Here is a 23,002-nt window from a genome sequence, read left to right as displayed (position 1 = left end):
GTTAAAAACTATATGTTAATCAAGTTTTTACATTTTATTTTAATTTCTAATTGCTAATTTAGACTTTAAAAGCAACAGAAAGACTTTGGTAGAAATGAAATACAGTCTATATAGAAGCAAACAACAGACCAGAACATGCCAGATTACTGGGAGAAAGTGTGAAGAGGACACAAGCACACTCTGGTCATCTCTGGACCATGCAATCTGAGAACAGCACAAACAGAAATGTGAGATTAAGGATTTAACGTAAATTTTTCATTTAAAATGGGGACTCCTTGAATACGGTGATTTTGATTTATGATGATGTTCCGCTTGATATATGTATTTTTAACAGCCTTCAATCTCTTGTGCTTTTCCTGGGAAAAAGTCCAAGGTGCTCTTAACTATCACCCACCAGGCAGTCAATAGACAAACAGCAATAATGTACACAGATACCAATACACTTCACTCAACCAAAGTCATCTGAAGTTACAGCGAAGTGCAAACAACAGTTCAAGTGTTAAAGGAGAGAAACCAGAATTAAACACTGATCATTACTTTCCTTGTTTCTTATCTACAGAAGCTATTTCTTGAAACATGATTCAAGGAAAAAAATAATAGAGAGATTGGAAAATATATGGCTTCAGTAGGGATGAACTGATATCTGCCCTGATGGCTAACAATAGCTTTTCTTATCGTTTCAATGGGAGCACGAGGTAACCAAATACACAGCATCTTCCCACCTTTCACTGCTATGACTATGTGTACAGTCGTCCCTCATTTATAGCGGTTAATCCATTCCAGACTCTAGCGGTTGCACCTGGCGTTGAAGGATTCCTGGGGGGCTCGAATACATAGGCCTACAGTCCATACGTACAGCAATTTTCATTTGAATTGTAATACAGGGGTGTATAATTGACTCAGACAACCGAGTGTGCGCTGTATCATTGTCATTGTCTCAATCAATTTTTAATGAATATATTTGAAAAAATTGTGATAGAATGAAGCCACGAAAGTCGAAGCACAAAGTGGCGAGGGACGACCGTGCTCATTTCCATACAAGACTTAGTTCTCTCGTGTGCCTAAACTATCAGCCCTGGTGACACTTTAGGCCAGTGCTTCTCACACTCCGGCATGTGTCCCAGCACCTGCAGAGATGGTGAAAGGAGAGTCCACTCCACTGCCAGGTGTGGAGAGGGATCAAAGGTGCTAGCAAACCCCAAACGCCACTGCACCTGCTGACCCAGCACCACACCTCAGCAGTGCTGGTTCAGAACAAACCCTGATTTCTGTGCTCCCATGTTCCCAAAGGGGTGAACTGAGAGTGTAGAAGACATTTACGTACTTTTCTCAATACTTTAAATAATTTCTGAAAGTACCAATCTAATTATTTGTCATCAACACAAGATCTGTATTGAAAGACCTTTCATCTAGACTTCCTTAATGACTTAAATTAACCACTATTCCTCATCAGTAGTTATATATGTTATTTTGGTAGCCAATATATAAAGGCAACATACTTAAAAATTTTTTTTTCTTTATTGATTTGAGAGAGAGAGAAAGAGAGAAGGAGAGAGAGATAGGAACATTGATGAGAGAGAACATCGATTGGTCGCCTTCTGCATGCCCCCCTGCAGATCAGACCCACAGCCTGGGCATGTGCCTTAACCAGGATTCAAACTGGTGACCTCTTACTGCATGGGTCAATGCTGAACCACTGAGCCACACCACTGAGCATAAAGGCACCATACTTTTTAAATTAAATCTTCAATTACCACAATTCTATGAGCTATACCTATTACACACTATGTAATTTATTACATGAATTACTGATACCCTTTCTTTCCTTATTCCATTTAGTATTGATATAAAAGCAGTTCCCTTTCTCTGTTCCAGCGGATTTCAGAAGAAAACATAGATTAAATCAAAACAACTGTCCTTTTGCAAGATGCGTATCAGCAAGCAGAGAGAAAAAATGGCTTTTCTGGTTACTTCTGCTTGATAAAAGCTCTATAGCTGATATCATTCCCAGCTTCGAATGACAAATATAAAAACAGGACAGAGAAGGAAGTCAAGTGTTCCATCCCAGTACTTACGGTCTCTTTCATTGCTCTGTCCATACACTGTGTGCCTGAGGACACCTAGAATGTCCAGTGCCCCCAGTGTCTTCCACAGCCTATTCACTTTCATTGGTTCAAGTTACAGTCACTGCAAGGTGACTGAAAAGTATTACCTGTTTTGACCAATTTAAAATGGTCAGCATCATGCTTTATTTAGACAACTGTTCTAACAGTTACTTACTCTTTCTGCTTATGACTGAAATAACAGATTTTTCAGATATGAGACAACAAAACATGCAGTTCGGGAAATACACTGTGGTAGTGAATACAGGTTCTAGAATCACTCTTAGTTGTATAATCTCAGAAGAGTTAGTTAACCTCTATGCACAGAGGGGCTCGTGGATCCTGTCTGGGCGCCATGAAAACTACATGAAACCACAGCAGGTATATGTGGAGGAGGAGTACAAAGACAATCTTGTTAGTGACTAGTACTGTGTCTTATGAAGAGGAAGAAAAGCATTCCCTGGAAATATGTCTCATTAGTGTAATAGTAACAATTCCTGTGCATCCTCTAGATGTACATTAGTAGGAAACAGACCAAAGACTACTCACACCCTCCAACAGTGCCCTGAAATGGAGACCTATCCACTATTCATATTAAGGAAGAAAAAAACTGACTTACATTTGAAAATGGAAACAAAAAACCTCTATAGCTAAATTCACCTTAGACTTCTGCAACTATAGTCCTTTCCCTTCAGGATGTACTTTCTATGCAAACACATTTCCCAGACCACCTCCTGGGAAGGCAGGAAAGGCGTGTCCCCAAAATGGAGCAAGGGGTCTGGACTCCAGGAAGGCACCCAGGTTTGTTTCTATTACTCTAAAAACACATAAGGTTTCCGGGTGCAGAGGCATTGCTCTAAGCACCTCAGAGACGGTTCCCTGAATCCTCTTGGCAACCACAGGGACAGACTGTTGTGCTCAGGACAATGTCTCTCGCAAGCCAGTAGAGGCATGTGCACAGGGGGCTGCTGCTCAGACCCCTGTGCCAGCACATGCCATCGAGATGAGCATGACCACTGGTGGAAAGCCGCAGTGTGGCAGACAAGGGAACAGTGAGGCTCCAGCTCTGCTTTTCTATGAACATTTCATTTGTAGAAAGAAGTCTGTGCTGAAAGCTGAAAACTTATGGTTCTTCTAACCCAACACTGATTTTAGCCATGAGTCAAGGGGGTGCCAGGCAGACAAAGCAACCTGCTGAGCCCACCACTAAGCAGGTCTGCTTCCCACTCCAACGCCAGCCAGCTTCTAAGCAGGGGCCTCCTCACCAGCTCCGCCCTGCTACCCCTCCAAGGCTACTATTAACAGCCAACACTGGTGAAATGGGGATTTTGTTTCAATCTTTTTTCCCTTCCACCCATCTTCATATTTGCATCGAGATTAGAAAAAATAGGAAAATACTGTTACTTTTCCTTTCATTTCAGTGTCTCCCTTTTGCTACAGAGCAACATGGTCAAGGCTTCTTCCAGCCTGTGAGACGAGCACACCTCCTATTAAAGCACTGGATGGAGTTCCCCACAGAACAGAACACACAGGACCAAAGAGCCTTTGAGCTGGTACACATATGAACTGCATTTGTTAATTCCTGGTGCTTTAGGGGAAAAAGATAACAAGTATATTAAAGCCATGAGTTAATAAACATCTAGTTTAGGATGAGGCACATGAAATCTCTCTCAAACAAAATGCATTAATAACAGGCCCAAGAGCTCAGATCCATGATTGCCTGAAATTCTCTATCTGGAAATAAGTAAAAGTAGATAAAACATAATATACATTATATTCTTAAAGGCATTTATTTTAATCTAAGTAGCAAAATCTATTTTGCACGGACTGTTCTGGTCTTGCAAAGTCAATGTATAATTTGCTTTTATTCCCACTCTAAGTTTTTATCATCACCTTCCATTTTGCCAAGAAATGTGCCATTTACGGTGACAATATGATGCCGAGTGGATATCTATTGCATCAGTTATCAAATCGCTGGGCATGGCAGAGCCATGAGAGGAATGGGGAACACAATGAACATGAGAAGAACTTTATCAAACCTTAGGGACATAAGAACATACTCACCTTGACACTTTTACTTTCCAGGACATTTCTTGAACTGAATATCACAGATATTTACATTAGGTATTCACAGTTCATTTAAGTGGACACAGGTTTGCTTTAATCATCAATCATTACTGAAAGAAACTGTTTTCCCACAATAGCTCAGAGGCCTCTTACATTATTCAACCAGAATGGTGTGGTGACCAAGAGCATGAGCCCTTCACTAAGAATAATTTGGAAACACCTGCTATGAGAGGTTCAGGAGGCAAGGGTCAAGAAATCTGAGATGACGACTCGTACTATCAGAAATGATGTGTTAGAGCAGTTTCCATGGTGTAGTGGCAGTCACCAGTATTGGTGGATACTTGTGAACTCTATTAAATATAATATAGTACAGTAGTAGATAGTATTATTTAAGATAGTAGTATCTCTATTTTCTCCTTGGATATAATTATATGCAGAAAACAATTTGAGGGAGAAAAAGTGGCTTCTGTAGTCTGGTACCTACAGAATTGAGGATTTATAACATATGTGTCACTAAAAACACATGGCTATTTAATTATCTCTCAATGTGCATGTGTTTCTCTAAGTTACAAGCTCTTCATTCATCTGAAAATGTTAAAAAGCAGTGAGTCTGCCAGGCAGTGTGCTAGTCAGGCCCTCAAGCATGAACTATGGTTTCTGTACACAAGGAACTCCTGGTCCGGCAATGGATCCGAGACCCAGAGAGGAACCTGCAGGTCAGAGTGCAGCCCTTCCAAAGAAAGACTAGAAGAGGTTCATGATGCACCCGCCACAACTGACACCTCGCCCATCTGCCCAGCCCCCATCAAGCTGGAGGGGAATCATGGCCCAGAGGGCTTTTAAAAGCTGAAGGATGGACCTAGGTACACTTAGAACAGGCCAAGGATGAGGGGGTGGACAGGGAGATGATCCACTCCATGACTCAGCGTGCAGTGCAGTTATGTGAGGCTGGCTGCTGTGGGCCAAGACCTCCTCACTACAGGGGAAAGGGTCTCACATGGATGACCTCACACCCCACATAACCAAAAGCCACAACCTGCTATCTCAAAGCAAGTTTCAGAATTGCTTACTTGTGGGACGTCCTTTTCTTCATCATGCTTGCCGATACACCAGCATGGCCTAAAAGAGAAGTGAGTATAAGTCAATGAAAACTGGATAAAAAATAGTTCAAACTCAAGAGAAAAATTAACTTAGAAAGCTGTGTCATAAAGCATGAAATGAAAATAAACTGTAAATGACCAATGTATAAGAAAGCTATTCATTTACTGAACTTTCAAAACAGATATAAGGGTTCTGAGAAGATAAAATGATGAACAGTTCATCTCCCCAAATTAGCCATAAAAAACAAAACCAAAATCATGTGAACAAAAAATACAACCAAATAAAAGTGACAATCCTAGCTATAAAGTTCTAAAAGTCACAGAACTGTATCCCTGCACACAACAACTAAAAATCAGGACAGGAGATACGGGACGTCCAGACCCAGGCAGTGAAAGAAGGAGCTGCATGAGACCAGGGACCAGGAGCAGAAGTCCCGCCCTAACGCGGGCTGTGTTCCGAACAACTGTGGGTGATGCTGTACGAAACCCAGAAGAACACTGGTTTTGCAACGCTGAGAGTCAGACTGGAGCTGGGAAGAGTGAGGGGGCTGGGAGGTGTAGGCAGAGTGCTGGCAATGAGACCCCAGAGGGGGTTCCAAATATTGTGCGGGTGAGGGGCTTAAGATACTAACCTGCAAAGGCATGAAGGTTATTCAAAATCCATCTGCCCACCTCTCTGAACACATGGGGCAGTCAGTAAAAATCAATAAAAGTTATCCCTTAACAGGAAGTCTGCAGGCCCTAAGAAAAAGACTTGCTACAGACCCATCCTGGCGTCTGCTTCCAAAATAAGCTCCAACATTCACCAACAGTCATCAACAAAAACTGAATACTCCCACAACAAATTCAAAGGTGCAATGCCCCAGCAAAAATTGCTATACATACCAAAGAGTGGCAAACTGTAACCATTTAACCAAGCAGCTTAAGACCAAAAGTGTGTAATTAGTGGACAAAGAGGTGGAAAGAACTATAATAAATATGCTCAAATATCTAAAAAACACAAACACTTGCCCTGGCTGGTATGGGCCAGTTGGTTGGACATCCTCCCATGCACCAAAAGGTTGCCAGTTAGATTTCCCTGGCAGGGCACATGCCTGGGTTGTGGGCTCAATCCCTGGAAGGGGTCGTGCAGGAGGCAGTCGATTGTTGTTTCACTTTCACAGTGATGTTTCTCTCTCTCTCTCTCTCTCTTCCTTACTCTCTAAATATCAATAAAATATATTTTAAAAATTTTTAAGAAATGAGACACTTAAAATAGAAAAATGGTGAAAAAATGAAACTGGAGAAAAATACATGATCTGAAAAAAATTTTAAATTACTGAATATGGTTAATAGAAGATTAAACCCCAAGGATAAAAAGTATCCAAAATGGAACAATACCAACAAAATAAACTAGGAAAATGAACAGCCTCAGTGACCTGTTGGACAGGTAACATAAATGAACCTGGACCTCACAAAAGAGAGGGCAGAGGGCTGAAGGGAAAACACAAATCTGAACAAAACGAAGGGCAGAATCTTTCCAGAAGTAAGTACACAACCACACAGCTTGCAAAATCAACATAGACAGAGCAGGGTAAAAACCAGGGAAACCGTACCAAGGCACATCCTCACTAAATTTCAACAGCCAATGAATAAAAGACATTAAAATCAAGGAAACAGAAAGCACTCATTCCAGACTTGTCAGAAACCACATACGCCAGAGGACAGCACACTGATCTGTAGGTGCTGCTAAAAGAAATAGCCCCTCCCTGTGAACTCAGACACACCTCATGCAGACACCTTCCCACCCAGCACTGCCTGCAACACCTTAATGGACATAGTTGAAGTGCACCACGTAAGAGACCATATGAAGAGAGAGACAATTAATAACTTCAGACAAATTAACTTCAGGGAACATAAAGGTTGTTTCAAAATAACAGAACGGTCAATTATTCAAAAAGCCTTAACAATTTTAAATGACTTTGAACTTAATTACAAAATACTGAAATACATAAAGCAAAAACTGACAAAATTCACAAGAAAAACTGACATATCAATACTTTAGAGATTTGAAGTCTTTTCTCTCAGTAATTAATATAATGAGTGGAAAATCAGAAAGAATATAGACATGAACATCACCAACAGTCAACTTGCGTTACTTGACATTTAGAGTACTAATCCAATAATGTCAAAATACACATTTTATACCAAGTTCACATAGGAAGATTAACTCAGAGGAACCATATGCTACTCATAATGCCAACTCTCAATACATTTAAAACAACCTGAAATCGTATGAAGTTCTCTGACCAACAGGCTGAGAGGTCCCAGTTCAATTCCCAGTCAGGACACATGCCCAGGTTGCAGGCTCAATCCCCAGTAGGGGGCATGCAGGAAGCCAATCCATGTTGCTATCTCTTTCTCCCTTCCCCTCTCTCTCTAAAAAAATTAAAAATAACAATAAATAAAACATTAAAAATAAAAATACAATCTATCAAATCTGTGTGATACAGCCAAAGCAGTACTTACTACATAGATCATAATTCACACTAAGTAACAATACAAAGAAAATAAAGGACTTTTTATCATAAACTCAGAACAAAGGTTCCCCTGGGTGGAGAAGGAAGGCTTCTGAGTTATTTCTCTTCTTGGCCTTAGATGAAGGTGACCATTTTGTAAACAAAGATTTCTGTACTACTATTACATTTACAATTTTAAAAAGTTAACTGAAAAAGGAGCTATATGGCCAACGGGTCTGTGTAAGACTGTCTGTTTTATTTCACGGGTAAGATAGCAAGCTGAGGCCCTGATGCTCACCCACTTTCACCAGGCATGTCTTCATGCACTCAAAGAAGTGGGCAGCTCATGGGTGAGTATAAGACACAGACTGGACGGAGAGTAAATCTACCTGAAGCACTCCTGGAACATCTCTAGGTGTCAGTAGACAAGCATGAGGAGATAAGAAATGCAAAAGCAGACAGAAAATACAGTAGTCTATCAAATCCTACTGCCACTGCACCGGGCATCAGGATCCCCTCCCTTCCTCCCCACGCTGATCCCATGAGGAAAAGGCAGCTGACTTCAGGCATTTGGTGCGCCCCCAGCATAATAGACATGTCCTTGTCCCTACATCTGACAAAGCTTATCAGACCCATTCATCCCCACACATCCTCACAAAGTTGATTTCCCATTTAAAAGATTACCATGGCAGAAACAACTTTCTCTTGATCACTTAAAAAAAAGTAAGCCATTGGTAATTCATCCTTAATCCTTAGGTATGAATGGACAAACAACGATCTACAATCAAGTAACAAAACCTCAGTGGTAGAACTGAGAAAGAAGAAATAAGTAGCAACACTGCTCACACAATGGTCCAAGAACTACAAAGATTAAATAAAAGAATTGGTATTCTCAAGGAACTGAAGAAACTACAGTCATAAATGGGAACAAGAGGCTATGAAAAAGGAAAACAAAAGTTCTTGAAAATTAAAAAGAACAAACAGAACTTCTTGTTTTCAGTGTGGTATGTTAGGAGTTTGGAAGTCATTACTCTGTCCTAACAAGAGCTGAATAAGCTGAAAAATCAATAGCTCTTCTTAGGTTGGTCACAGAAGTGAGGTCACAAAGCAAAATGCTGACCCCACAACTAGAGAAACAGACATACAAATACACAGAATCACAACTAACCAGCAGACACCTCCAGAGAACCAGTGCTGGGGGAGGTCAGCCGGAACAGTAATTAACCAGCTGCTGGAGGCTCAGTGTAGTCAAGTCTGAGTTTTGTAAAAACAGCAGGGAACCAGTCATGGGAGAGATGGGCGGGGGCCTCCACATTTTTATGTGTTTTATCTCCAGGACTTTCCACCAGGTTCTCATGGTGAAGATCACTGAAAATCCCCTCCTGCTTCCAGCAAGGAGGGAGAAGTATACCAGAGCATTCTGTTCTTAACCAGGGCCTGCCCGCTAAGAAACTATTTTATAAGACCCTAACTGAGCTGAGGATAGGGAAATACCCAGATCTCTACAGCCCCAATGCAATCCTAGCTCAAATAAGGGGGAGGGGAGGATACAGAGAATGGCTTGTGAAAGTCACAACCCAGTGAGAGACTCACTGAAAGACAAAGACTTATTCACAGCACAGGAGAACCCCCCCTTCCCCCCCACAAACACACACCTCACCACCATCTCACTAAAGGCCTATTCACTGGAGTTCCTTTACCCAGTACATCATGTCTGGCTATCATCAAATAATTAATTATAAGACATATTAAAAGGCCAAAAAAGCACAGTTTGAAAAGAAAGAGCAGGTAACTGAACCAGACTTAGATATAGCAATGTTGGAATATCAGACAAGAAATGTAAAGTAACTATGAACAGCCCTGGATGGTTTGGCTCAGTGAGAGCATCGGCCCTCGGACCTAAGGGTCTCGGGTTTGATTCCTTGTCAAGGGCATGTACCTGGGTTGCAGGTTCTATCTCCAGCCCTGTTTGGGGTGATGCGGGAGGCAACCAATCAATGTGTCTCTCTCACATCAATGTTTCTCTCTCTCTCTCCCTGCCCCCAATGGTTTAAAAAGATCCTCTGGTGAGAATTAACAATAAAGTAACTATGAATAATATGGTAAGGGCTCTAATGAAAAAAGTAGACAGCACACAAAAACAGATGGATAATGTAAGCAGAGAGATAAAAAGTATACGAAAAATCAAAAGGACATGGTAGAGATCAAAAACATCTAACAGAAATGAAGAATGCCTTTGATGGACTCAGCAGACTTAACACTTCTGAAGAAATAATCTCTGAGCTTGAAAATATGTCAACAGAAACTTCCAATACTGAAAAGCAAACAAAAAAGACGCAGGCGGAAAGAAAACAAACAGAATAGCCAAGAACTTTAGGACAGAAATGAGGGTGTAACATATGCATAATAAAAATGCCAGAAAACCAAGAAAGGGACAGAAGAAATATTTGAAGCAATAATGACCGATGATGTCCCCAAGTTTACAGCAGACACTAAACCACACATCCAGGAAGCTTAGAGAACACAAAGTAAGTGATGAAATAAAACAAACAAGGATATATACACTTATATTAAAACCACAGAAAATCAGACTTCAGGTCAAGATGGCAGAATAGGTAAATTCTGCTCGCCAGCTCCCACAATCATATGAAATGTACAACTGCATTAGAACAACCATCATTGAGAACCAGGTGAAGACTAGATGAACAGAAGTCCTATGAGTAAAGACCTTTTTTGGCCTTAGCCAGGTAGCTCAGTTGGTTAGAGCACTGTCTCGATACACCAAGGTTGTAGGTCTGATCCCTGGTCAGGACACACACAAGAATCAACCAATAAATGCATAAATAAGTGGAAAACCAAACCAATGTCTCTACCCCTCACCCCTCTTCCTCTCTCTCTCTCTCTCTCTCTCTCTAAATCAATAAATTGAACAATTTTGTTTTTTTGGTTTGTTTTTGTTTTTGTTTTAAACCAGGACATTTTACTTATTTATTTTTAATCCTTACCCGAGGACATTTTTCCATTTTTTGTTCAGATAGAGTGGGAGGGAGAGAGAGAGAGAGAGACTTCGACGTGAAAGGGGCACATCGAGAGGCTGCCACCCGCACGACCAAGGTACGTGCCCTTAGCGGGAACCAAACCCCGGTCTCTCTGGACCGCAGGTCAACGCTCCAACCGCTGAGCCAAACCGGCCAGGGCAATTGAATAATTTTGAAATAAAGATATTTTTTAAAGCCACATCAAGTCTGGCAGGAAGGGCAGAGAGGCAGAATAGGCAGGTCCAACACCCACCATCTGGCTATGAAGAATCAGAAGGGTATCTCGACTCCAGAGATACTTGGTGGAGGTCCCCCACCAAGAGATAGGGGTTAGAGCGCCACACAGGGCACTAGTGCTGGGAGGAGGGGTCCCCATAACATCAGGCTGTGAAAACCAGCAGAGAATTGTGTGGAAGAGACTAAGTGCCGTGGGAGACAAAGACACTCTGCTCTTAAAGGACCAGTGTACACACACACACTCACTCACAAACTCACTCACTCTAAGCTCCAGAGCAGAGGCAGCAGCTCAAAAAGTGCCAGGGATACCTGGGGAGGACCTGAATTTACTGACTTTAGAGTAAGGGCAACTCTCAGGGGAAGCGGGGGAATGGAAGTGCTGGCTGGCCATACTGTTCATTCTATTCATTGAGCTCTCCTCCCACCCACCCAGCCCACTCTGCACTCTTAGTTAACCTGGCTAACACCAATCGCCCCCCATGGTGATTCCCTGGAGACCATGCCCCACCTCTCCTGCCTCAGCCTCTTCCAGTGGCTTCTCCACACAAGCAGCAACCTGGACTTGTGCTGCAGATTTTCCCAAAATCTCTCAAAGGTCCACAAACCACAAACTGGCAGGGGCCAGCCTCGGCGTGCCTTGTAGTTCTTGCTAAGCATACCCAAGCTCAGCAAAGAGGCAACTCATTTCAACTTCCATAACTCCCATCAGGTGACCCAGGCCTGGAATAAGCAGCAGCCACAAGCCCAGCCCAAGTGGCAGCAGTCCTCAGCTAACATCATCATGGGCTCCACCAAATATCCCCAAGCCCAGCGCTAGAGGCTGCTGGTGTCAGTTCACAACACGGCCTCTTCCCAAGGGGCTCCAAGCACAGCACAATCGGCAAATGACCTTGGCCTGCACTGAAGCCCCTCCCAAGAGGCTCCACTCTGAACAAACCTGGTGGCCAGCTTCAGGCCACACCAGAGCACCACCCAACCAGCTCCAAAAACCCAAAGGTTGACTCAGATGGCCCCTGAGCCTCACTACAGCAACTCCCGCTCAATGGAGTCAGCCCATGCACACCAACTTCTCCTCCATAGTCATGACCAGCCCTTACAGCCAGTCAGTCTGAGGGTCAACACCACCCACTAACATGGCAGCAGCAATCAAGCCCAACTACTGTAGGAAAAAACACACAACCCACATGGGAGACAGCCCTGGAGCATGGGGCTCAGGGGACCAAGGAGACTGTGCCACTAGACCTCATAGAACACCTACTAGATAAGGCCATTCAGCCAAAACAGGAATATAAAACATCTACCTATTACATAGAAACAAACTATCATTATTTTCAGATGACATGTCATTATTTTCAGATAACACAAGAATAAACAATATGGATAAAAGACTTAAATGAAACTCATGAAACCACAGAAATGCTAGAAGAAAATGTAAGCAGCAAAATCTCAGACATCACATGTAGCAAAATTTTCCCCAATACATCACCTAGAGCAAGAGAAACAAAGGAAAATAAATCAATAAACAGGACTACATCGAACTAAAAAGCTTCTGCATGGCAAAAGAAACCAGCGTCAAAATGAAAAGGGAGCCCCACAGTATGGGATTGCCAATGATGTATCAGATAAGGGGTTAATTTCCAAAATATATATAGAGTGCTCATACAACTCAACAAATGGAAGACAAACAATCCAATTAAAAAAATGGGCAGAAGACCTGAATAGATACTTCTCCAAACAGGACATACAAATGACCCGGGGACGTATGAAAAAATGCTCAATGTCATTCATCTTCAGAGAGATGCAAATTAAAACGACTATGAGGTATCACCTCATACCTGCCAGAATGGCTACCATCAACAAAATATCAAACAACAAGCACTGGCAAGGATGTAGAGAAAAGGAGACTCCAGTACACGCTGGTGGGAATGCAGACTGGTGCAGCCACTATGGAGAACAGTATGGTGTTTCCTCAAAAAAATTAAAAATGGAACTGCCATTTGATCCAGTGATCCCACTTCTAGGAATATATCCAAAGAAGCCTGAAACACCAATCAGAAAAAAATATATGCACCCCTATGTTCTTAGCAGTGCTATTTACAATAGCTATGATCTGAAAACAGCCCAAGTGTCCATCCGTAGGTGAATGAATAAAAAAGTTGTGGTACATATACACAATGAAATACTACACAGCTGTAAGAAAGATCTCTTACCCTTTGAGATGACATGGAGGGACTTGGAGAGTATTATGCTAAGTGAAATAAGCCAGTCAGAGAAAGACAAGTACTACATGATCTCACTTATAATGAACAAAATAAGCTGATGAATAAAATAGATCCAGAAACATGGAAGTAGGAAACAGACTGACAAACCTCAGAGGGTAGGGGGTAGCAGGGGATGGGAAGAGATAAACCAAAGAACTTTTATGCATGATCAATGGACACAGGCAACAGTGTGAAGGTGGGGGGAGGGCAGGGAGGATGGTTTCAATTGGGGAAAAAAGGAGGGACATCTGTAATACTTTCAACAATAAAGATTAAAAAAAATTTTTTTTTTAATCCTCACTGGAGGACATTTTTGCATTCATCTTCAGATAGAGTGAGAGGGAGAGAGGGAGTAAGAGAGAGAGAAACATCGATGTGAGAGAGACACATCGACTGGTTGCCACCCACAAAACCCCAACAGGGGCCGGGGACAAACTGCAACCGAGGTACATTCCCTTAGCGGGAACCCGGGATTCCCCGGTCCGTGGGCTGACCGGCTAACCACTGAGCCAAACCGGCCAGGGCAAAGGTAAAATTTTTTAAAAACTGTATTACAAGGCTACAGTGATCAACACAGCATGGTACTGGCATAAAAACAGACAAGAAGATCAATGAAACAGAATAGACAGCCCAGAAGTAAACCCACACTTATACAGTCATTAATCTACAACAATGGAGGCAAGAAAATACACTGGGGTAAAGATAAGTCTCTTCAACAAATGGTATTGAGAAAACTAGAAAGATGCGTGCAAAAGAAATGAAAAAAGCCCGGTTGGTGTGTCTCAGTGGTTGAGCGTCAACCTATGTACCAAGAGGTCGCCAGTTAGATTCCCAGTCAGGGCTCATGCCCAGGTTGTGGGCCCAATCCCCAGTAGGGGGCATGCGGGAGGCAGCTAATCGATGTTCTCTCTCATCAACGTTTCTCTCTCTCTCTAAAATCAATAAAGAAAAATTATTTAAAAAAAAGAAAATAGTCCGGCCAGTGTGGCTCAGTGGTTGAGTATCGACCCACACACCAAGAGGTTGCCAGTTTGATTCCCGGTCAGGACACATGCCCAGGTTGTGGGCCTGATCCCCAGTTTGGGGCATGCAGGAGGCAGCCAATCAATGTTCTCTCTCATCGATGCTTCTATCTCTCTCTCCCTCACACTTCCTCTCTCTCTGAAATCAATAAAGAAAAAACATTAAAAAAAGAAAAAAGAAAAAGAAAATAGATCACTGTATTACAACATATACAAGCATAAATTCAAAATGGATCAAAGACTTCGATGTAAGACCTGAAACCATAGACCTCCTGGAAGAAAACATAAGCAGAAGCTCTTTGACATCTTTTTCAACATATCATCTTAGGCAAGGGAAACAAAGAGAAAATAAACTAAAAAAGTTTTTGCTCAGCAAAGGAAACCATTAACAAAACAAAGACAACCTACTGAATGGGGGAAAAAAATTATTCACAAGTGATAACATCTGATACGGTGTTAATACCCCAAATATATGAGAGAGACATACACTTTAACACGACAAAAAACAAAAAACAAAATATCCTATTAAAAATTGAACAGAGGACCTGAATAGACATTTTTCCAAAGAAGACATACAGATGGCCAACAGACATAGGAAAAGATGTTCAACATCACTAATCAACAGGGAAATGCAGATCAAAACCACAATGAGTTACCATCTCACACCTGTCAGAAAAGTGATCATCAATAAATCAACAAACACAAGTGCTAATGAGGATGTACAAAAAAAGGAACCCTCATGGACTATTCGTAAGTAACAAATTGGTACAGCCACGATGGAAAATAGTAGAGCTTCTTCAAAAAAAAGAACTATAATGTGACCCAGCAATCCCACTTTCAGATATTTATCCGAAAAAATCCATAACACAAATTCAAAACGACACATGCACCCCTATATTCACTGCATTATTTAAAATAGCCAAGACATAGAATAAGTAACGTTAAAATTTTAATTTTCCTTATTTAAAACTAAATTGATAACATTTTGTCCAAAATAATATTAGTAAATGCATCAGAGAAGGAATTAGAATACTTTCTATTAAAAGGTATTGTTACTACCAGTGAAGCACTACAGTATCATTTTAAAGTGGATTTGGAATATTTGTACATTGCAGATGCTACAGCTAAAAAAGTTTTTTAAAAGCATACAGTTGCCCAGCCGGTGTGGCTCAGTGGTTGAGCGTTGACCCATGCACAAAGAGGTCACCAGTTCAATTCCCAGTCAGGGCACATGCCCAGGTTGTGGGCCCGATTCCCGGCGGGGGGCACGCAGAAGGCAGTCAACGGATGTTCTCTCTCATCAATGTTTCTATCTCTCTCTCCCTCTCCCTTCCTCTCTCTAAAATCAATAAAGAAAAAAAAATTTTTTTAAAGAAAGCATACAGTTGACCACTGAACAATGCTGGGGTTAATTAAGGAAGCTAACACTCTGCACAGTCAAAAATCTACATATTTACTCCTGACTCCCCCAAAACTTAACTACTAATATCCTACTATTGACCAGAATTCTCAATAACAGTCAACACACTTTTTCATGTTACATTTTACATTCCATATTTTTACAATAAACTAGAGAAAATACATTTACAGTATTCAGTGAAAAAAATCCACATAAGTGGACCTGCACAGTTCAAACCCACGTTGTTCAAGGACCAATGGTAATTGATATGCTAAAAAATAAGAGAGGGAAAAAAATGGAATCATGAAAAATGCTAGTTAAAAGCAGAAAAAGAGTGGAAAGCAAAAAATAGAATAAACAATGGCAAGAATTAGGATACAGTAACAAATATGGCAAATATTAATCCAACAATCACCTTAAATATCAATGGCCTAAACACACCAATAAAAAGACAGAGTTTTGTCATAGTCCAGCAAAAAGAGAGCCTGGCTAGTGTGGCTCAGTGGATTGAGCGTCACCCGGTGGACTGAGAGGTCGCGGTTCGATTCCCAGTCAGGGAACATGCCTGGCTTACAGGCTTGATCCCCAGTAGGGGGCATGTAGGAGGCAACCGATTGGTGTTTCTCACATCAATGTTTCTCTCTCTCTCCCTTCCTCTTTAGAAAAAAATCAATAAAAACATTTAAAAATTGAAAAACGAAAACCATACTGTATGCTGTTTATAAGAAATCCACTTTAGGTATAAAGGTACATTTAGATTAAAGCAAAGAATGGAAAAGATATACCATGCTAACAATGATCAAACAAAGGCAGGAATAGCTATATTAATTTCAGAGACAGATTTCAGAGCAAGGAAATGTCACTGGGGATAAAGAAAGGCATTTTCACTATGACAAAGATGTCAATTCTCCACTAATGCATAACAATCCTTGGTGTGTATATACCTAAGAATAGAGCATCAAACTACAGGAGGCAAAACCGACAGAACTACAAGGAGAACTAGATGACTCCACTATCATAGTCAGAGACTTCAATACCTCTGTATCATACACAAATAGATCCAACTAGGTCATAGTTCAACTGAGCAGCTGATATCTATCAATTACTTTATCCAACAATAGCAGAACAGACTTTCTCAAGTTCCCAGGGAGCATTCACCACCAGGACAGACCATATTCTGGACCACAAAACACACCTTAACAAATTTAAAGGAATAGAAATCATACCACGTATGCTCTTAGACCACAATACAATTAAACTAGATTCAATAACTGAAAGATAGCTGGAAAATCCCACACTACTTAGAAGACTAAACAACACACTTCTAAATACATGTTTCAAAGAAGAAATGTCAAGATAAATTTTAAAATATTTTGAACTAAATGAAAATACAACTTACCAAAATTTGTGGGATGCAGGGAAAGCAGCATTTAAAGGGAAATTTATAGTATTAAACATATATGTTGAAAATAAGATCTAAATTAAAAAAAAAAACAAAAAAAAACTAAGCTTCCATATTAGAGAACTAGAAAAAGAGGAAATTAAATGCAAAGTAAACAGAGGGGAAAAAAAATAAAAATTAGAACAGAAATATATACACTGTAAAACAGAAAATAAAGAGGAAAATGGACAAAACCAAAAGCTGGTTCTTTGTAAAGATCGAAATTGAGAAATCTATAGCCAGGATAACTAAGGATAAAGAAAGACGACTAAAATGAGAAAGAGGTGACATCAATACAAATCCCACATACAAGATATAAACACAGACAACAGCGTAGTGACTGTCAGAGGAAGAGGGGTAGATGAAGGTCAAGAGGGTATCTGGGGGATAATGGTGATGGGGAAAATATAATAAAATAAATTTTTTGAAACACAATGAACTCACAGACACAGAAATGGTAAGGTGGGAATGGGAAGAATGGGTAAGTACTAAAGGATGAAAGGGGTCAAACATATGGTGATGGGAGATGACTTGACTTTGGGTGGTGAGGAAAAAAGATATACATGAGATAAACAACAAAACTGATTAAAGAAATCAAAGAACTAGATAAGCAGACAGTCCAGGTTCACAGATAGGAAGACAACACTGTCAAAATGTCAGTTCTTCCCAACTAGATCCACAGAGGCAATGCATTCCCAATCAAAATCCTAACAAGTTATTTTGTGGATATATCAACAAATTGGCTCTAAACTTTGTATGGAGAGGCAACAGACACAGAATAGGAAACAGAATACTGAACTAAAAAAAAGCTGGAGGACTGACACTACCTGACTTCAAGACTTACTATACAACTACACTAATCACAACAGTGTGGCATTTGTGCAAGAGTAGACAAATAGATCATGAAACAGAATAGAGAGCCCATAAATTCATAAATATAGTCCACTGAGTTTTTAAAACTGATTTTGAGAGAGAAAAACATTAATTTGTTATTTCACTTACTGATGTATCCATTGGCTGATTCTTGTATGTGCCCTGACTGGGGATCAAACCCACAATCTGGGCATATCAGGATGATGAACCAACCAACTGAGTTCCTCGGCTAGGGCGTACTTAACTGATTTTTGACAAATGAGCAGAGAAAATACAACCACAACAAAAAAGATGGTCCTCTCAACAATGGCACAGGACATTACATGTTAAAAAAAAAAAAAAAAAGACTACATCCTTCACAAATATTAATTCCAAATGAATCAAAGGCCTAAATGTAAAATGCAAAACTTTAATACTCCTAAAAGATAACATAAAAGAAAAGAAAAAAGATCTTGGTTGAGGAATTTCCAGGTACAACATCAAAGGCCTGTCCGTGAAAGAAATTGGTAAGCTAGACTTCATTAAAATGAAAAACCTCTGCTCTGTCAAAGATGTTGTCAAGAGAGTGAGAAGACAAGCCACAGAGGAGGAAAAAAACATTGGCAAAAGCCAACTGAGAAAGAACTGCTATGTAAAATATACAAAGAATTTTTTAAATTCAGCAGTAAGAAAACAACCTGAGATTTCCAGGGTGGTGGCACAGTAGGTAGGTCTTTCTTCCACCTCCTCCCAGGGCCAGACTGGAAATAAACTAAACTGGGAAACACTCACCTGGAGTTACCACTGGAAGACAAGTTGAAGAGACTGTCAACAAGGCAGAGCTTGTTGTCAACAACTGAGCTTGGTAGAAAGGGCGGCTCACAGGAGGCCCACCTCCCAGCAGGGGCAGGCCGGAAGTGAGGAGTGAGGGGGGATGTCTGGACTGGAGGGTGCCCCTGAGAGGAGTGAAGCCTACACCCAGGCAGGGCTCCCTGGCCTGGAGCACCAGAGCCAAGAGCTGCAGCCCACACAACGTCCAGCCAGGAAAAGTGGCGGGGCTTCTGGCTGTGGGGGAGAACCGGGCAAGAGCCCAGAGCCTGTCGGAGATAAAGCCACTTTTTGGTTTAAAAAAAAAACCCAGAGCTCAGGATTTTTGTTTGCAGCACTGACCTGAGGCTTGGGGGGAGGGGAGGTGCAGAATGGAGCTGCCTGAGGAGAGGCTGGGGTGGGAAGCAATGGGGAGATAAGAAGAGGTGGCCAGGAGACCTGGGATGGTTCACCACCCCCAGCCCCATACCACAGCAGCTATTTCTCCAGAGAGGCTCAGGCTCCTCCCAGCAGCCACAGCTGGGGAAGAGGCAAATCCCCTCCTCAGGGTTACAGCGGGCCCTACCTTCAGGAATGCTCCTTGCCCCCCATGCAACTGGGCACCTACTGAGGACACACCAGCAGAGGCCAAGCCTACAGGTGTGACTGATGTTGTAGAGGAGCCATTCCCCCATCACTGTCCAGAAACTTGATTGGTACTTCCCACTCAGAGAACTGATAGAAGCTCCAGCTTCCAGCAGACCCCACTGGACTGCACGAAGAGGGGCTCCGCCCTGCTGAGGTCAGCACATTTTCTGGGACAGTCTAGATAAGTGGCTCTGAGACAGGGAAACACACCTACCATCTTCCCGAAACTCTGAATGGCACCGCCCACTGACAGGAAACACAAACTTCTCATACTCCCCGATTCCCCAAAGACCTTCCAGAAACAGCCTTTTCAATGACTAAAACTGACAGCTTGCAGGCACACAGAAGTGGGCGGAGGCAGAGCCCAAGAGGCACTGGACGTTTGCTGGACCATCACTGGGCCCCTGCTGCTAACAAGCCAGCCTGGAGTACCTCTTGGCCCCGCCCACACGCAGCCAAGCCCTGGGGAGGCAGCCACAAAGTATGGATCACTGGAAGCTTCCAACAGGCAGCTGAGAGCCCAACGTGCACAGACAGCTCTGACAGCGGCTGGCACCAGAAATGGCAGAAAAAACAGTCGCTTTCAGTCAACGTAACAGCAGGATCCAAAGGGAGCTCCAAGGAGGCACTGAATTCTGCCGAGACAAACTCTACTTCACTTATTTTTTTCTATTGTAGCTTTTTTCTTTTTTAATTGCTTTGGTATTATTTGTCTCTCTCTTTTTCTTTCATATCTGTTATTTTTCTCTTTCCTTTTCATACTCTATTTTTTCCTTCTCTGTTCTCCTTTCTCTTACCTGATTTTTTGTCTTCTAGTTCTTTTCATACTTTTTTCTTCCTCTTTTCTACCATTTTCCTTTTCCTAGTCTTTATTCTTATTTTTCTCTACCTTCTTTCCTTTCATATTCCTCTTTCTTTTTTCTCTCCTGGTATCCTTTTTTCCTTATTCTTGATGTCTTTTCTCTCTCTCTCTTTTTTTTTTTAATCCTCATCTGAGGACCTTTTTTTGCACTTATCTTCAGATAGAGCAGGAGAGAGAGGGATGAAGAAAGAGAGAAACATCGACATGAGAGAGACACATCAAGTGGTTGCCACCCACACGACCCCAACTGGGGCCAGGGACAAACTGCAACCGAGGTACGTGCCCTTAGCGGGAACCAAACCCAGGACTCTCTGGTTCGTAGGCCGACACTCTAACCGCTGAGCCAAACCAGCCAGGGCTGTCTTTGTCTTTCAAAATTCTCTTTTCTTTTGTGGTTTATGTTGTTGTTGTTGTAGGGCTTTATCTGTATGTTTTTATTTTGTTTCCTGTTTCCTTTTGTTGTGTTTTGTTTTTGTGTTCTGTCAGTACATGCCCAACAGCTGGCATGACGTGGTAGGGGCTGAGCCTCACAGTCAGCCAAGTTGAGGGGAGATTCCACCCACAAACAGGACAACAACAATGAAGACTCAATTACAACAGAAGGGACATTCCTAGAGCATCCAGCTCAGCCAATCAAAGAGACTGCACCACTGGGTCCCACAGGACATTTACTACATAATGCCACCAGAGGAAGACTGAGAAGCATAGAAGTTTTTTAGTTAATGCACAGAAACAAATACAATGAGAGAAAAATTAGGAGACGAAAACAAAACAAAACCCACAACGAAAAAAACTAGGAAATGCCAGATAAAAAACTAAATAAAATGGAGGTAAGCAATTTATCAGCTATAGAGTTCAAAACAATTGTTATAAGGATGCTAAAGTAATTTAGTGATAACAATAAGAAACTTAGTGGGAAATACAACAGCCTGAAAATGAAAATTAAAACCACGAACAAGAACCAGTGGAAATGAAGAATGCCATATCTGACATCAAGAATACACTGGGAGGAATCAAAAGCAGACTGAATGAAACAGGAGATCAAATCAGTGATTTGGAAGACAAGGTAGGAAAAAAACACCCAACTAGAAGGGCATAAAAACAAAATAATTAAAAACCATAAGGATAGTTTAAGAGAACAGTGGGACAACATGGAATGTAACATCCAAATCAAAGGGGTACCAGAAGAAAAAAAGGAACAACGAATGGAAAACCTGTTTAAAGAAATAATGACAGAAAACTTCCCTAATAGCATGGTAAAGGAAAAATGTCATGCAAGTTCAGGAAGAACATAGTATCCCAATCAAGATAAACCAAAGAAACCCATTCTAAGATACAACATAATAAAAACGACAAATGTAAAAGACAAAAGAAAGGATCTTAAAGGCAGCAAGAGAGAGACAGAAAGGTACCTACAAGAGAGTTCCCATTAGACTGTAAGCTGATTTCTCAACAGAAACACTTCAGGCAAGAATGGACTGGCATGAAGAATTCCAAGAAATGAAATGCAACGATCTGAATCCAAAACTACTCTATTCAACAAGGTTATCAATTAAAATTGAAGGAAAAAGAAAGAGTTTCCCCCAAAAAAGGTTAAAGGAGTACAATACAACCAAATTAGCATTGCAAGAAATGTTAAAGAGACTGTTTCAGCCCTGGCCAGTGTGACTCTGCTTAGAGTATAGGCCAGTGCACTGAAAGGTCACAGGTTGGATCACCAGCACAGTCAGGGTGTGTATGGGAGACAACCAATCAATGTGTCTCTCTCACATTGACGTTTCCTTCTTTCTTTCTTGCTCCCTCTCACCCTCCCTCTCTCTCTATCCTTCCTTTTTTCCCCTACCACTCTCTCTAAGGAAAAAAAAAAAAAGGAAAAATAATCCTCTGGTAAGTATTTAAATAGATAGATAGATAGATAGATAATTGGGGGAATTCTTTAAGAAGAAGAAATAAAAATAGAAAAAATAAGTATAACGGAAACAAAATGGCAATAAATAAGTACGTATCAATAATAACCATAAATATAAATGGACTAATGCTCCAATCAAAAGACATAGGGTAGCTGAATGGCTAAGAAAACATGACCCATATACAGTGATACCTCGGTTCTCGAACATAATTCGTTCCAGGAGGACGGTCGAGAACCAAATTGTTCGAGAACCGAAGCAATGAAACCCAATAGGAAATAATGGAAACTGGATTAATTCGTTCCAAGCCCCAGAAAATGCCTATTTACTGGCCTAATTTGTATATAATACTATGTAGAAAAACATAAGTCTCAACAAGAAATAAAAGTGTACAGTATGTCTAAGGGTTAAATTCAGTGTAAAGCGTGACTCTCTCCACAAAGCGTGACTCTCTCTCTGCACTCACACTGATGACGCAAGCAAGGCGCGCTGGGCCGAATGAACGCCATTCGGCTCAACTCGGCTCATCTCGGAAGTTCGAGTTCCAAATATTTGTTCGGATTCCAAGACAAAAGTTTCTCGAATCTCCTGGTCGAATACCGATTTGGTCGAAAATCAAGGCGTTCGAGAACCGAGGTATCACTGTACATACTATCTACAAGAAACCCAGCTCAGAATAAAAGATTCACACAGACTGAAAGTGAAGAGATAGAAAAAAATAATTATATAATTCCATGCAAATGAAAAAAAAAAAAAAAAAG

General features: G+C 41.3%; 1 protein-coding gene across 1 annotated transcript in view; it reads right to left on the bottom strand.

The window, feature by feature from the left end:
- SPIN1 (spindlin 1) overlaps positions 1–23,002 on the bottom strand; it is an 87,947-nt gene that overhangs the window by 21,636 nt on the left and 43,309 nt on the right. The window contains exon 3 of the mRNA XM_036261365.1: positions 5,240–5,288. Within this exon, the coding sequence (XP_036117258.1) occupies positions 5,240–5,288 (49 nt within the window). The remainder of the gene's footprint in view (positions 1–5,239; positions 5,289–23,002) is intronic.

This window comes from Molossus molossus, unplaced genomic scaffold (assembly GCF_014108415.1).
Source record: "Molossus molossus isolate mMolMol1 unplaced genomic scaffold, mMolMol1.p scaffold_m16_p_14, whole genome shotgun sequence".
NCBI lineage: Eukaryota > Metazoa > Chordata > Mammalia > Chiroptera > Molossidae > Molossus > Molossus molossus.
Note: the sequence above shows the minus strand (reverse complement) of the source record. Positions and strands in the feature narration are given on the sequence as shown.